General features: G+C 54.5%; 3 protein-coding genes and 2 non-coding genes across 5 annotated transcripts; 1 reads left to right on the forward strand and 4 right to left on the reverse strand.

The window, feature by feature from the left end:
• The first annotated feature begins 2,981 nt into the window (after positions 1-2,981).
• Eif3g (eukaryotic translation initiation factor 3 subunit G) lies at positions 2,982-6,607 on the forward strand. The gene is made up of 11 exons (XM_050125474.1): positions 2,982-3,072; positions 3,190-3,236; positions 3,368-3,451; positions 3,558-3,646; positions 3,776-3,835; positions 4,838-4,942; positions 5,036-5,225; positions 5,706-5,813; positions 5,943-6,079; positions 6,177-6,283; positions 6,518-6,607. The coding sequence occupies exons 1-11, from the start codon at positions 3,053-3,055 to the stop codon at positions 6,531-6,533; spliced, it is 963 nt and encodes a 320-aa protein (XP_049981431.1). The 5' UTR covers positions 2,982-3,052; the 3' UTR covers positions 6,534-6,607.
• An 87-nt stretch (positions 6,608-6,694) lies between these two features.
• Positions 6,695-8,167, reverse strand: P2ry11 (purinergic receptor P2Y11). The gene is made up of 2 exons (XM_050125514.1): positions 8,083-8,167; positions 6,695-7,855 (listed from the first exon to the last, which is right to left on the reverse strand). Exons 1-2 carry the CDS (start codon positions 8,165-8,167, stop codon positions 6,789-6,791), a joined length of 1,152 nt encoding a protein of 383 aa, XP_049981471.1. The 3' UTR covers positions 6,695-6,788.
• A 395-nt stretch (positions 8,168-8,562) lies between these two features.
• Ppan (peter pan homolog) lies at positions 8,563-12,382 on the reverse strand. Its single transcript, XM_050125466.1, has 12 exons — positions 12,279-12,382; positions 12,019-12,189; positions 11,330-11,431; positions 11,095-11,145; positions 10,829-10,999; positions 10,106-10,182; positions 9,816-9,923; positions 9,603-9,726; positions 9,441-9,519; positions 9,228-9,357; positions 8,977-9,152; positions 8,563-8,897 (listed from the first exon to the last, which is right to left on the reverse strand). The coding sequence occupies exons 1-12, from the start codon at positions 12,294-12,296 to the stop codon at positions 8,692-8,694; spliced, it is 1,413 nt and encodes a 470-aa protein (XP_049981423.1). The 5' UTR covers positions 12,297-12,382; the 3' UTR covers positions 8,563-8,691.
• On the reverse strand, positions 9,995-10,073 carry LOC126490580 (small nucleolar RNA U105B). The gene has a single exon (XR_007589206.1). It is a non-coding gene; the product is annotated as a small nucleolar RNA U105B (small nucleolar RNA).
• On the reverse strand, positions 11,206-11,288 carry LOC126490579 (small nucleolar RNA SNORD105). Its single transcript, XR_007589205.1, has one exon. It is a non-coding gene; the product is annotated as a small nucleolar RNA SNORD105 (small nucleolar RNA).
• Positions 12,383-12,665: the final 283 nt, after the last annotated feature.

Below are 12,665 nucleotides of genomic sequence, written 5' to 3' on the forward strand. Positions count from 1 at the left end.
GTTTCAGGACAGGCTCCAAAGCTGTAGAGAAACCCTGTCTTGAAAAAAAAAAAAGTCCCATTTGTTGTGTTGTCTGAATTTTGTATTTCTGTAGTAATTTTTTTGTTTTGCTTTTGTTTGTTTGGTTTTGTTTTTCAAAACAGGGTTTCTCTGTATCCCTGGCTGTCCTGGACTCATTTTGTAGACCAGGCTGGACTCAAACTCAGAGATCTGTCTGCCTCTGCCTCCCCAAGGGCTGGGATTAAAGGCGTGCACTGCTGCAACCACACATACACACACACTCTCACACACACACTCACACACACTCTCACACACACACTCACACACACTCTCACACTCTCTCTCACACATTCTCTCTCTGTCTCTGTCTCTGTCTCTGTCTCTGTCTCTCTCTCTCTCTCTCTCTCTCTCTCTCTCTCTCACACACACACATGCAAACTCTAAATGCTGGGAATATAGGTCATTACTAGTGCACCCAACTCCCTGCGTTCCATCCCCACTAGCATCACAAAGAAAGAAAGAAAGACTTGGAAAGCCTGTTCCTACAGGCAGAGCATTAGGTAAAGTAAGATTATACCAGAGTTCTAGGGCTGTAGCTATGTGGAAGGACAAGAGCTTAGTACCAGAGATAGTTTAAGATGACACTAATAGGGCTGGAGAGATGGCTCAGAGGTTAAGAGCATTGCCTGTTCTTCCAAAGGTCCTGAGTTCAATTCCTGGCAACCACATGGTGGCTCACAACCATCTGTGTAATGAGGTCTGGTGCCCTCTTTTGGCCTGCAGACATACACACAGACAGACTATTGTATACATAATAAATAAATAGATATTTTTTAAAAAGAGATGACACTAATAGCCGGGCGGTGGTGGCGCACGCCTTTAATCCCAGCACTCAGCAGGCAGAGGCAGGCAGATCTCTGTGAGTTCGAGGCCAGGAGCTAGTTCCAGGACAGTCTCCAAAGCTACAGAGAAACCCTGTCTCGAAAAACCAAAAAAGAAAAAAAAAGACGACACCAATAGAGGGGCTGGAGACATGGATCAGACATTAAGAGCACTGTCTGCTCTTCTATGGTGGCTCACAACCATCTGTAATGAGATCTGGTGCCCTCTTCTGGCCTGCAGGCACAACGCAGGCAGAACAGAACACTGTATACATAATAAATTTAAAAAAAAAAAGTTTAAGAAAGAAGATGACACTAGTAGAGCTTGCAAGATGTCTTTGCGGCTAAGGAGACTGTTGCCAAGCCTGAGGACCTGGGCTTAATCCTCAGGACCCACACAATGGGCAGAGAGATCTCCTGCAAATTGTCCTCTGACCTCCACTTGTGTGCTGTGGCACAAGCATGTGTGTGGTGTCTTCAAACCACACATGTGCGCGCACACACAGAGATTATATAACAAAACCTAGGATGCTACAGAGAAAAGAAAGCAGAGTAGCCCAGGTTTCTCTGTACACATCTGTGTAACAGTCCTGGCTGTTCCGGAACTCAATCTATAGACCAGGCTGGCTTTGAACTCACAGAGATCCGTCTGCCTCTGCTTCCCTAGTGCTGGGATTAAAGGCCTGGGCCACCAATGTCTGGCAAGAGCCTTCTTGACACACAACCGTGGTCCCATCTATTTGGGAATTACTTGCATTCAGGAGTTCAGAGGCAAGGCTGGGCAACACAGCAAGACTCCAGGGTTTTAGTTTTGGAGACANAAAAAAAAAAGTTTAAGAAAGAAGATGACACTAGTAGAGCTTGCAAGATGTCTTTGCGGCTAAGGAGACTGTTGCCAAGCCTGAGGACCTGGGCTTAATCCTCAGGACCCACACAATGGGCAGAGAGATCTCCTGCAAATTGTCCTCTGACCTCCACTTGTGTGCTGTGGCACAAGCATGTGTGTGGTGTCTTCAAACCACACATGTGCGCGCACACACAGAGATTATATAACAAAACCTAGGATGCTACAGAGAAAAGAAAGCAGAGTAGCCCAGGTTTCTCTGTACACATCTGTGTAACAGTCCTGGCTGTTCCGGAACTCAATCTATAGACCAGGCTGGCTTTGAACTCACAGAGATCCGTCTGCCTCTGCTTCCCTAGTGCTGGGATTAAAGGCCTGGGCCACCAATGTCTGGCAAGAGCCTTCTTGACACACAACCGTGGTCCCATCTATTTGGGAATTACTTGCATTCAGGAGTTCAGAGGCAAGGCTGGGCAACACAGCAAGACTCCAGGGTTTTAGTTTTGGAGACAGAATCTCATGTAGAGAAGGCTAGCCTGGAATCCAGGAGGTGGCTGAAACTGGTCTTGAACTCAGGATCTTCCTGCCTCCACCTCCCCTTCTTTGAGGATTACTGGTGGCTGAAAACCCTAGTACTGTTAGAGAGAGAGAACCAGCCTGCCTTGGATGTGGTAATTTCATTTTGGTATTCCCAGCACTTGCCAGGGTGAGGTGGAAAGATTGCTAGGAGTTTGTGCCTGGCTGCAGTACACCAGGAGTTTGAGGCAAGCCTCGGGTTCAAAGTCAATCTGGGTGTAGTGTGCAGGCCTATAATTTCAGCCCTTTGGAGGTTGAGGCAGGAGACTGGCGGGAATTATTGGCTATCCTAGCAGTAGAATGAGACACTAACTTCTAGTCCCATCACCCAAAAAAAGGATGAAAAAAATTTTTTTAAGAAGTTCTGGAGGCCGGGCGGTGGTGCACGCCTTTAATCCCAACACTCGGGAGGCAGAGGCAGGCGGATCTCTGTGAGTTCGAGACCAGCCTGGCCTACAAGAGCTAGTTCCAGGACAGGCTCCAAAGCCACAGAGAAACCCTGTCTCGAAAAACCAAAAAACAAACAAGCAAGCAAACAAACAAAACAAAACAAAAAGTTCTGGATGCTCTCTCCTGGACCTCTTCCAGCTTTGCGAGCATGAGACGCGCGTATCCACCTTTGTCCACAGGGAGGCGCTGTGGCTACCGCGGTCTGGCCGCTCTAGGCTGCACCGGCGGCACCGGAAGCTTCGTTCTCCCAGTGCTTCCGCTCTCTACCCGGGCTGGGAGCTGCGTGGAGCTAGATTTCGCGATGCCGACTGGCGATTTTGAGTGAGCATGGGGTGGTGCCGGGCTCTCCAGAGAGGCGGTGCGGGGGCAGCTCTGGGTGTATGGTGGTCTGGGCGGCGCGGGGGCCGGGACCCGCTCACCGATCTCGTGTCCCCGCAGCTCGAAGCCCAGCTGGGCCGACCAGGTGGAAGAGGAAGGCGAGGACGGTGAGAGCTTGTGTGGGCCCCTCCCGCACTCTGTCCCCGGCGTGGACAGAGTCTCCAAAGTCCCCCCACCTTGGCTTGAAAGTTTCAGCCCCGTGGCTCACTTTTCCTCCTCCCTGCATTCTCTCTGACAGACAAGTGTGTCACCAGCGAGCTCCTGAAAGGGATCCCTCTGCCCACCGGTGACACCAGTCCAGAGCCTGAGTTACTGCCCGGAGGTGAGCGGCATCCATCCCTGCCACCTCCCTCCTTCCTTTCTGCCCTCAAGCCTATTCCCAGCCAGTCCCCAGTTCCCAAGACTCAGTTTCTGTCATCGGCCCACAGACCCACTGCCACCTCCTAAGGAAGTCATCAACGGAAACATAAAGACGGTGACCGAGTACAAGATAGATGAAGATGGCAAGAAGTTCAAGGTGAGGTTCAGGTGGCCACAGAGGGTCAGTGTGCCTTCGTCCTCAGGGTCTGGTTATGAGGGATGAGTGTTGATTGGGTTGGCGAGGAAGGCCTTGAGATTCTGGAGGTGCTCCTCTTTCCGTCTTCAGATTGTCAGAACCTTCAGGATTGAGACCCGGAAGGCATCAAAGGCTGTGGCCAGGAGAAAGGTGAGACCCTCCTGTCTTGTTTTGGTGTGTGTGTGGGAGAGGGTCCCCAGGACTGACTCAAGGAGTTGGGAATTAAGGCTTAGGGCCCAGGAGTAGATGAGGTTAGATCCCCCTGCCCCCCGTTTTTGTGTGCTCCTGTGTAGAGTGTCATTCCTCCAGGTCATTCCTCCTGGTTTGTGATGGTTCTCTGTTGTCAGGAACTAGATTAGGCTAGCTGGCCACTATCCGCAGGGATCCTGCCGTCTCTGCCCCCTGTCTGGCCAGCACTGAGGTTAGAAGGACATGCCTCATTGGCCATCTTTTCATTGTGGTGCTCGGGAGTGGACTCCAAAGGGTACTTTCATTACAATTACTTGACTGAGACATAGCCAGCTCTCTTGGGTTTGTTGTTTTGTTTCTTGTTATTTTTGAGAGGTTCTTGTTGTGTAGTTTTCAAATTCTAAATGCTTCTGCCTCAGCCTCCTGGGTCCTGACTTAGGTTCTTAGTCCTTTGTCCTGTCTACCTGAAGGAACAAACAGGCTCCACTTAACCAAGGGCTTCTGGAGGAAAGACAGCAATGCTCTGAGAGCAAGGCTTCATGCCAGGCAGTTAGCAGAGCTTGGCTTCCTGAGGTGTAGGCCAGGCTAGGGAGGCAGGGAGCTTTGTGGTCTCTGTTTACAGAAGTGGGTGAATCTCGGGTTTAGCTAGCTCAAGGTTCCTGTGATTTGCGCGACTCCTGGGCATCCTCCAGCTTCATCCCTGGGGGAGCTGGCCCATGGGCCTGTCTGGAAACTGCCAGCGTCACAGTTGTGTGCCGCCCCACTCTGAATCTCCCTGCTGCCTCCTGGAGTGTTTGACTTGGGGTGACCGTTATGTGCTGCCATGCCTGAGTAGGAGATGGGAATTGTCACCGTTATCACAGTGTAGGATTTGAGGCCCTGACATGGTTGTCTGTCTGGGGTACACTATGGAGTCCTGCCTTTCTTTGTTGGTAACTTCTCCCCACCCTTCTGTGAGCCCAGAACTGGAAGAAGTTTGGCAACTCGGAGTTTGACCCACCAGGGCCCAATGTGGCCACCACCACAGTCAGTGATGATGTCTCCATGACTTTTATCACTAGCAAAGAGGTGAGCAGGGCTGAAGCTGGAGCCCCAGAAGTGCAGTGGGGATGGGGTGGGCCAGCAGCCCCCTCTGAACCACCCTTCCCTATTCTCCACCAGGACTTAAACTGCCAGGAGGAGGAAGACCCAATGAACAAGCTCAAGGGCCAGAAGATTGTGTCCTGCCGCATCTGCAAGGGCGACCACTGGACCACCCGCTGCCCTTACAAGGACACGCTGGGGCCCATGCAGAAGGAGCTGGCTGAGCAGCTGGGCCTGTCCACTGGGGAGAAGGAGAAGCTGCCGGGAGGTGTGGACCTAGGACACCTGGGAGGGGCTTCAGCTACTCCTTCCTGTAGTGTGCTATGTTATTTCTCTGTGGCAGGTTTCAGCAGCCTGTGTCTGGGTGCCCTCATAGACATCTCATTTGCTTGGGGCATGGTGTTCCTGTGTGTGTGTGTGTGTGTAGGCAGTACCCATGTGCTGGGTTCAATGTGACTCTGGAGGTTGAAATCTGATGTGTCTGTAAGTAACTGCCTCTGTGACTTGTATGGAGCTCTCTGCCTGTGTTCCATCAGAGCAGCTTGCAGTCTGTGCTGCGAGGCTCTGCAATGCTGGGCTGGGGGTGCCAGGACCACGTCTGCCCTGTGGTTGTTCACTTTACCCGTGCAGTCAGCAGAGACTTGGAAGGCTGCTAGCTTCCTGGCTGTAACCTTTGGGTCACCAAAGGATGACTGGATGCTTATAGCTTGGGGCTGGGGTGAATGTGACTTGATCCACTGCTTTCCAGAGCTGGAGCCTGTGCAGGCCGCCCAGAATAAGACGGGGAAGTATGTGCCCCCAAGTCTCCGGGATGGGGCCAGTCGCCGTGGGGAGTCCATGCAGCCGAACCGCAGAGGTAAGAGGCTAGGAATAGCCTAGGTAGCAAGTAGACAACGAGACACCCTGTAATTATCCTGCCTTGTGGGCGTGGGGTCTAGCTGTGGCATGTTTCTCACTGCCACCTCACCTTGCCCTGCCCACCAAGCCGACGACAATGCCACCATCCGTGTTACTAACCTGTCTGAGGACACACGTGAGACTGACCTCCAGGAACTCTTCCGGCCTTTTGGCTCCATCTCTCGCATATACTTGGCCAAGGACAAGACCACTGGCCAGTCTAAGGTGGGTGGACTGGTCTGGGGAATGGGTGGCTGGGCATTAGGGGTCCTGGGACCCACTTCTTATCCTCCTCCCCCAACTCTCTGCCCCTGGCCCCCAGGGTTTTGCTTTTATCAGCTTTCACCGTCGGGAAGATGCTGCCCGCGCCATTGCAGGGGTGTCTGGCTTTGGCTACGACCACCTCATCCTCAATGTCGAATGGGCCAAGTAAGACATCCTCCCTGCCCCTCCCCGCTCCCACATCCTCCTTAGCCACTGTGGGTCCTGCCCTAGTTATGTGGTTGCCAGGCCTGTCTGAAGGAAGGTCTTTATTGTGCTCTGGGAAAACACTTTGCCAGACTTGATGCCACTGTTCCTAGGTGGGCAAGGCCTGGGCTTCCCTGGTGTGAGTGTGGAGTCTCAGATCCCCACCTGCATCCTTACCACCTCCCTTCTTTCCAGACCATCAACAAACTAATAAGACACCTGTTGCCTGCTGCTGTCGCCCGGACCCTCAGGGACAGGAAGCTTCCATTAAAGACACCAAATACACTATGTCTTGCTTGTTTTCATGGGTCTCCCGTTTCGGGGGGGAGGGCTCTTCCCTCCTTCAGGCTGTGGTCTTGTAAAGGGATGGGAGGTAGCCTCCACTGGTGAGGTTGTGGGGGGACCCTTGCTACTTCAGGGCTGTTGTCTCAACCATCTTCTGGCGAGGAGGCTTCAGTTAGATGGGTCATGGGCTCAGCTGGCCTTGGTGAGTAGTTGTACCTGCTACAGGCAAGTCTTGGCGAGGGCTCTTGTCCTCAGGGTTCCGGTGGCATGGGTGGCAGTCCAGGCTGGGTGCCACTGCCATGTAGACCAGGGGGTGCATGCATGTAGCCAGGGGCACAAGGATGCGTGTTGTCTGGTAGCCAAAGAAGGCCCTCAGGTCCAGCTCTGCCACAGCCTGTGACACACTAGTGAAGTTGGGGCAGCGAGCCGTCCAGTGCAACATGGCGTCCACATGGATCACTCGTGTGATGTGGTAGGGCACATAGGAGCAGGCATAGAGAGCCACACCACTGGTCACCAGCACTACCACATGTAGCTTCTGGGCTGTGGTCATACCTGGGCTGCGCAGTACCACCCACCCCAGTGCACCGTAGGCCATTAGTGTGAGCAGCAGAGGCAGGATGCCTCCCAGGCATGCCAGCACCAAGCTGTAGGTTCTGAAGGCCCCTAGCTGGCTGTCCTCCATCATCCCCAGGCACTTGACACAGGCCTCAGGATTGAGCCTACTACATGTCCCAAGGTCTGACTGGGGCTCCTTCTGGTGGGAGAAGCCAAGCATGGGGGCCGCCAGCAGGATGGCCATGGCCCAGCTGGCAGCAGTGGCAATCCAGGCATGCTTGGGTCGCAGGTGTCTCCGTGTAAAGAAAGGGTGTACCACCACCATGTATCTGCTGAGGCTGATGCAGGTGATGAAGAAGATGCCACCCAGCAGGTTGCAGGTGAAGACAAAGCGCTCCAGACGGCAGGCCACCTCCCCAAAGCTCCAGTTTTTTGGTGGGTAGAAGTAGGCTGCTAGAGGAGGCAGTGTGAGTGCGTAGCACAGGTTGCTGACTGCCAGCTGTACAGAGAACACCACAGCTGGGTGCCAGGGCCTTTGCTCTTTGGTGATAAAGCGGTACAGGGCCAGGCCATTGCCCCCTGCCGCCACCAGGAACTCTGCCATCAGGATGGCCCAGAGGTAGCCCTCCTGAAAGCGCCTGTACTGCTGGTCGGCAGCTTCCACATATTTGTCCAGACAGGGCTTGGTATCTGTAGGCAGAAGTAACATTTGCATGCATACCAGTTCCGATGCAAGCAGGTGTGGGCTGCTGTGCAAATGCAGCCATGCAGGTCCCCACCTGGAAGGGCCAGCCTAGCTTCAGGTGAAATGGGTCAGGGTCACGCTCAGTCTGGTTTTGAGACAAACTGGGGCAGCCCCAAGAGCCTGTACTGAGTCTGCACAGAAGCCTGCCATCACCACCCAGGGCTATTCTCACCACACTGCCCTGCCGGCACCAACCAGCTGTGGTTTAACCAGAGGGTACCCAGATCCCGGTCAGGGGCTGCACTCAGCTTTACCATCTCCCAACAACTCCACCCAATCCCAGAGCCTTGCATTGTTCCCGCACAGCCTCTTCAGATACTCAGTGCAGAGGAACAGCTCTGAGTAGGCCACCCCAAACTCCTACCACAGACCCCGATTGCTTAAAGACCTGTCTCTTAACTGGCCCAGTGCTAGTTTACCTGAGAGGGAAGCCATGGTGCTTGCAGCAGTAGCTCTGAGTTACACAGGCACCTCCTGGGTTCCCAGCAGTGTGGCCACTGGTTCATCTCAACTTGCACAGCCAGTCAGGGTGACACCTCCCACCTAGCCCACTTCCTCCTTGTACCATCTGGGCTGGGCCTGTCTCTTGGCCAGTCACAACTAAGTACTGTTAGCCCTGTCCCCACCCCAACCAGAGAGTGAATTCAAAAAGTGCCAAGTTCAAGTTTATTGGAAGAACTGGATAGCTCCTTTATGAAAGGAAACCGGGCTACACTGGAGCCCAGGGCAGCTCTCGGGCCCCAATCTGGGGCATCTATGGATCATCCACTGCCAAGCAGCCTCAGGTTCTTGATGGTAGACCCGTGTCCTGGCGTCTGGCTCTGGGTCCCAGCTTGGTCTTGACTCCTTGGAATCTACCCTTTGGTTTCGGAAGCCGCCAGTTGCCACCCTGACCCTTGCCTGAGCCAGGCCTCTGCTCTTTCCCTCGCTGCTTCTTGCCCGGAGGTCCTCCCAGGCGCCTCCGCTTGCCCACTCTGGGGAACATGTCTGTAGGGAGAGAAACTGTCAGGGTCGTCAACAAGAAATAAGGGGCCTCAGGTGTCCCCAGCACAGCCCCTGCACACACCCTCGTCAGGCTCCTCGCCCACAGCTTGGCGAAAATACTCGGCGTCATCCTCCTCCTCCTCCTCCTCCTCATTCCGGCTTGCTCCTGCTGCCTCTGGAGGTGCCCCAGGGTCCTCGGCATCGCTGTCCCCATCGGCCCCTGCCCGGGCTCGCTTCATGCCTGCCAGGCTCTTCTTCCTGGAGGACAAAAATGACAAAGGTTTAGGCTTGCTCAGGTGCCCACCCACCGTTCTGCCCAAGGCCTTTGCATACTTGTGGGCCTCGCGCAGTTCCTGCTTGCGCTGTAAGTTCTCAGCCTGCTGGTTCTGACGCTGGGCCTTGAGTTGCAGCTTCTCCTCCTTTGCTGCCAAGATGGCCTGAAGTTCTGCCTCAGTCTTGTGTACTGCGAGAAGACCAGACATTGTGTCAAGATAACAATGGGACCGAGCACTGCTCCCAAAGGCTGGCCTCACCCTGTTCCCTTACCAAAACTGTGGAAGAGGACATTGCCGTTCCCAACACCCTCCTGGATATTAATGAGCTGCAGTGTCATCCGGGGTCCAATCTGGAGAAACACGCATGGGAGAGTCAGGCTGGCCTCAAGACTGAGGGCTGTGTCTGTAGGAGCCGCCATGAGCTGTTCCTCACCTCTGTGAGTCGGACGGCACTCTGCTGGGCCTGCATGTTGCCACGGCCAGCCACAGCCTGGGGTAGTTCTGTGATATTGTGCTCACCATCTGGCTCCACCTCACTCTCTGACAGTGCCACACCCCTGTGGGACAGCAGGTTACCTCGAGTGCTCTACAGGCCGGCTCTGAAACCCCTGGGCTGGAACTGCCACCCACCCAGAGCCTTTCTCACGTAGCCAGCAGCTCACTGATATCTTGCAAGCGGCTCATGTTGGGAAACTTCTCCTGTAAGAGCTTCTTCATGCCCCGACTGGCACCCACGGGAACCACTTTGATGCTGCTGCAGTGGGAGAACAGAGGGAGGAGCGAAGGGTCACAGGGTCCAAGGCCAGCTCCTTGCCCTCTCCCCGCTGGGCATGCATCAGGGCGTTTACTTTGAGTCTGAGCAATCACGGGTCTCAGCAGCAGAGCTCTCATCAGGTGCATGGGGTGTCCTACTGCGAGCCCCTCCCCCACACTCACTAGTGCCGGAAGTCCAGCTCTTGGGAGTCCGGGTTGTAGTTGATGAGGAGGCAGCGCTTAATGGTGTTGAGGTTCACCTGGGGGCCAGGGAGAGGGGACCTCTGAGCTGCCCGTGGGCCAGGGCATGCAGCCAGGAACAAGTACTGATTCCCCCCAGCAGCCTGTTACTTGGGGCAAATACCAGGGATGCCCCTAGGTGTTAGAGGCTGTAACAGTATCTATAGACTGAAGCACTGGCTGAAAGTCAAAGGTGCATGAGACATCAAAGCCAACCTTCAGACTTCTAAGCGGACCTTATAATCAACTTAATCTCAGATACACTGGGGCCGGGGCTTAGCAGCTGAAACTCTAGCCCTGCTGGCTCAGCGGCTGAGGCAGTAAGATTACAAGTCTAAGCCCAGCCTGAGTTAACACAGGACCTTGTGTTAAGAAAAATGGGCAAAGATGTGGCTCAGTTGGTAGAGTGCTTGCCTACCATACACTAAGCCCAAGTATGATCACCAACACCCAAAGCCAGTTGTACATCACTCAAGGTGTACATGCAAGAGATGGAGGGCCAGAAGTTCAAGTCTGGCCTGAGACACAGAAGATCCTGTGTCTCAGTAACAGATTTACTCCAACCCCAGCCCTGCCTTTGAATTTATGATAAAGTTAGTCACTTCATGTTAGTGAGTCTTCCCACCCAACTGCCCACCCCCAACAGCTGCCCCAGATCTGGCCCACCGTGTGCACGTTGAGGGACGGGAACAGGTTCTGGAACATGGTGGCCATGAGCTTGATGTGCATGCCCTGGACGCCAAAGCTGTTGAGCACCAGAAGGGGTGGGTGGTTAAACTGCTGCTCATGCATCCGGTGTCGGCGCAGGGAGGAGACGACATCCCGCACCAGTGTGTACTGAAGAGAGGGTAGAGAGAGGCTGAGGAACATCCGTGCTGTGTGACCAGGGCCCTCCCGGTAGGCTGAGCTCACCCATCACCTCTACCCCTCACCTTGTTGATCTGGAAGGTCAAAGTGGGGCCTCCTGGGAGGCGCATCAGCTTCTGCCAGAGAAAGGATAGGTGAGGGTGGAGGGATCTGGCTCGAGGTAGGGCAAGGGGGAAGCCTTGCTCCATTGCTTCAGAGAGTTTACTTTGAAGCCAGCATCACTACTGCTCAGGGCAGGGGGTTCATCACGAGACAGGAGCAGCTGGGGCCGAGGGATGGAAAGGCATGGTGCCCACTCACCAAGTACACACTGTTGTCTGTTTTGCTCAAGACAAGGAAGTGTGTGACCCCGAGGGGGCCGGCCACTGCCACACAGTCCTTCAGTGAGTTCTTCTTTCGAACCTGATAATTACAAAAAGGAATGGATACAAATAGCTCTTATTGAGCAAAGAAGCTTAAACTGGGGCTTCTAAGATGTTTTTTCTGACACCCCCAACTTTCCAGGGGTACCGAGCCTTGACTGTATTCCTGAGCCCAGCACTTAAACCTCACTATGCACCCACGGCTGGCCTCCAACGAAAGATCCCCCTCGGGCTGGAGAGATGGCTCAGTGGTTAAGAGCATTGCCTGCTCTTCCAAAGGTCCTGAGTTCAATTCCCAGCAACCACATGGTGGCTCACAACCATCTGTAAAGAGGTCTGGTGCCCTCTTCTGGCCTGCAGACGTACACACAGACAAAATATTGTATACATAATAAATAAATATTCTTAAAAAAATAAGGAAAAAAAAAAAGAAAGATGCTCCTCGCTTCTCTTCCCGAGCGCTGCGCTTTCGGCTGTGCATCATGCCCGGTTCAAGCGGTGCTGGGGATGCAGCCGAGGCCTCCCACGTGGAAAGCAGGCATTCTGCCACTGAATTTAACTATCAACCTCCGGCCGCCGCGAAGTCGAACCCCGGGACTAGAGTGTGGAGAGATGGGGGATGCAGACCTGTAGACGAGAGGCGGTGAGTGGCTCCATGACCCGCCGCACATCCAGGCTGAGCTGCTGAACACTGCGACCCGCCCGGCCTCGCGTGAACACGAACGAGTGCGGCTGAGCGGCGTAGGCCTCGAGGTTGCGGAGCTGGGCCTGGGCGCGAGCGCGCTTCTGGTGCCGGGACTGCAGGGGCGACAGGCGGGCGGTGAGCGCCCCGGCTTCGGTCGCGACCCCACCTGCGCCCCATGCCCGCCGGGGCCGCAGCGCCTCACCCGCCCCGACTGCCCCATGCTGCCGGCTCCTCCACGAGGTTGCTTCTGAAGCTGCTTCCGGCGCACACTGTTCACTTCCGACGCGGGACGCTCTGTGTGGCCCACTTCCGGCGCCGCGTGGCTCGCATCTTCCCACTTCCGGCACACCCGCCGGTGATGTCACTCCGCGGGCTTTAGTACTAGGTCTTTTAGGGGAGTTAAGACAGAAATCTTTGCCGGGCGATGGTGGCGCACGCCTTTAATCCCAGCACTCGGGAGGCAGAGGCAGGCGGATTTCTGTGAGTTCAAGCTAGTGCCAGGACAGGCTCCAAAGCCACAGAGAAACCCTGTCTCGAAAAACCAAAAAAAAAAAAAAAAAAAAAAAAAAAGAAAAAAAAAACAAAAACA

Source organism: Alexandromys fortis, unplaced genomic scaffold (assembly GCF_014885135.2).
Source record: "Alexandromys fortis isolate MF-2015 unplaced genomic scaffold, M_Fortis_MF-2015_v1.1 scaffold_242, whole genome shotgun sequence".
Lineage (NCBI taxonomy): Eukaryota > Metazoa > Chordata > Mammalia > Rodentia > Cricetidae > Alexandromys > Alexandromys fortis.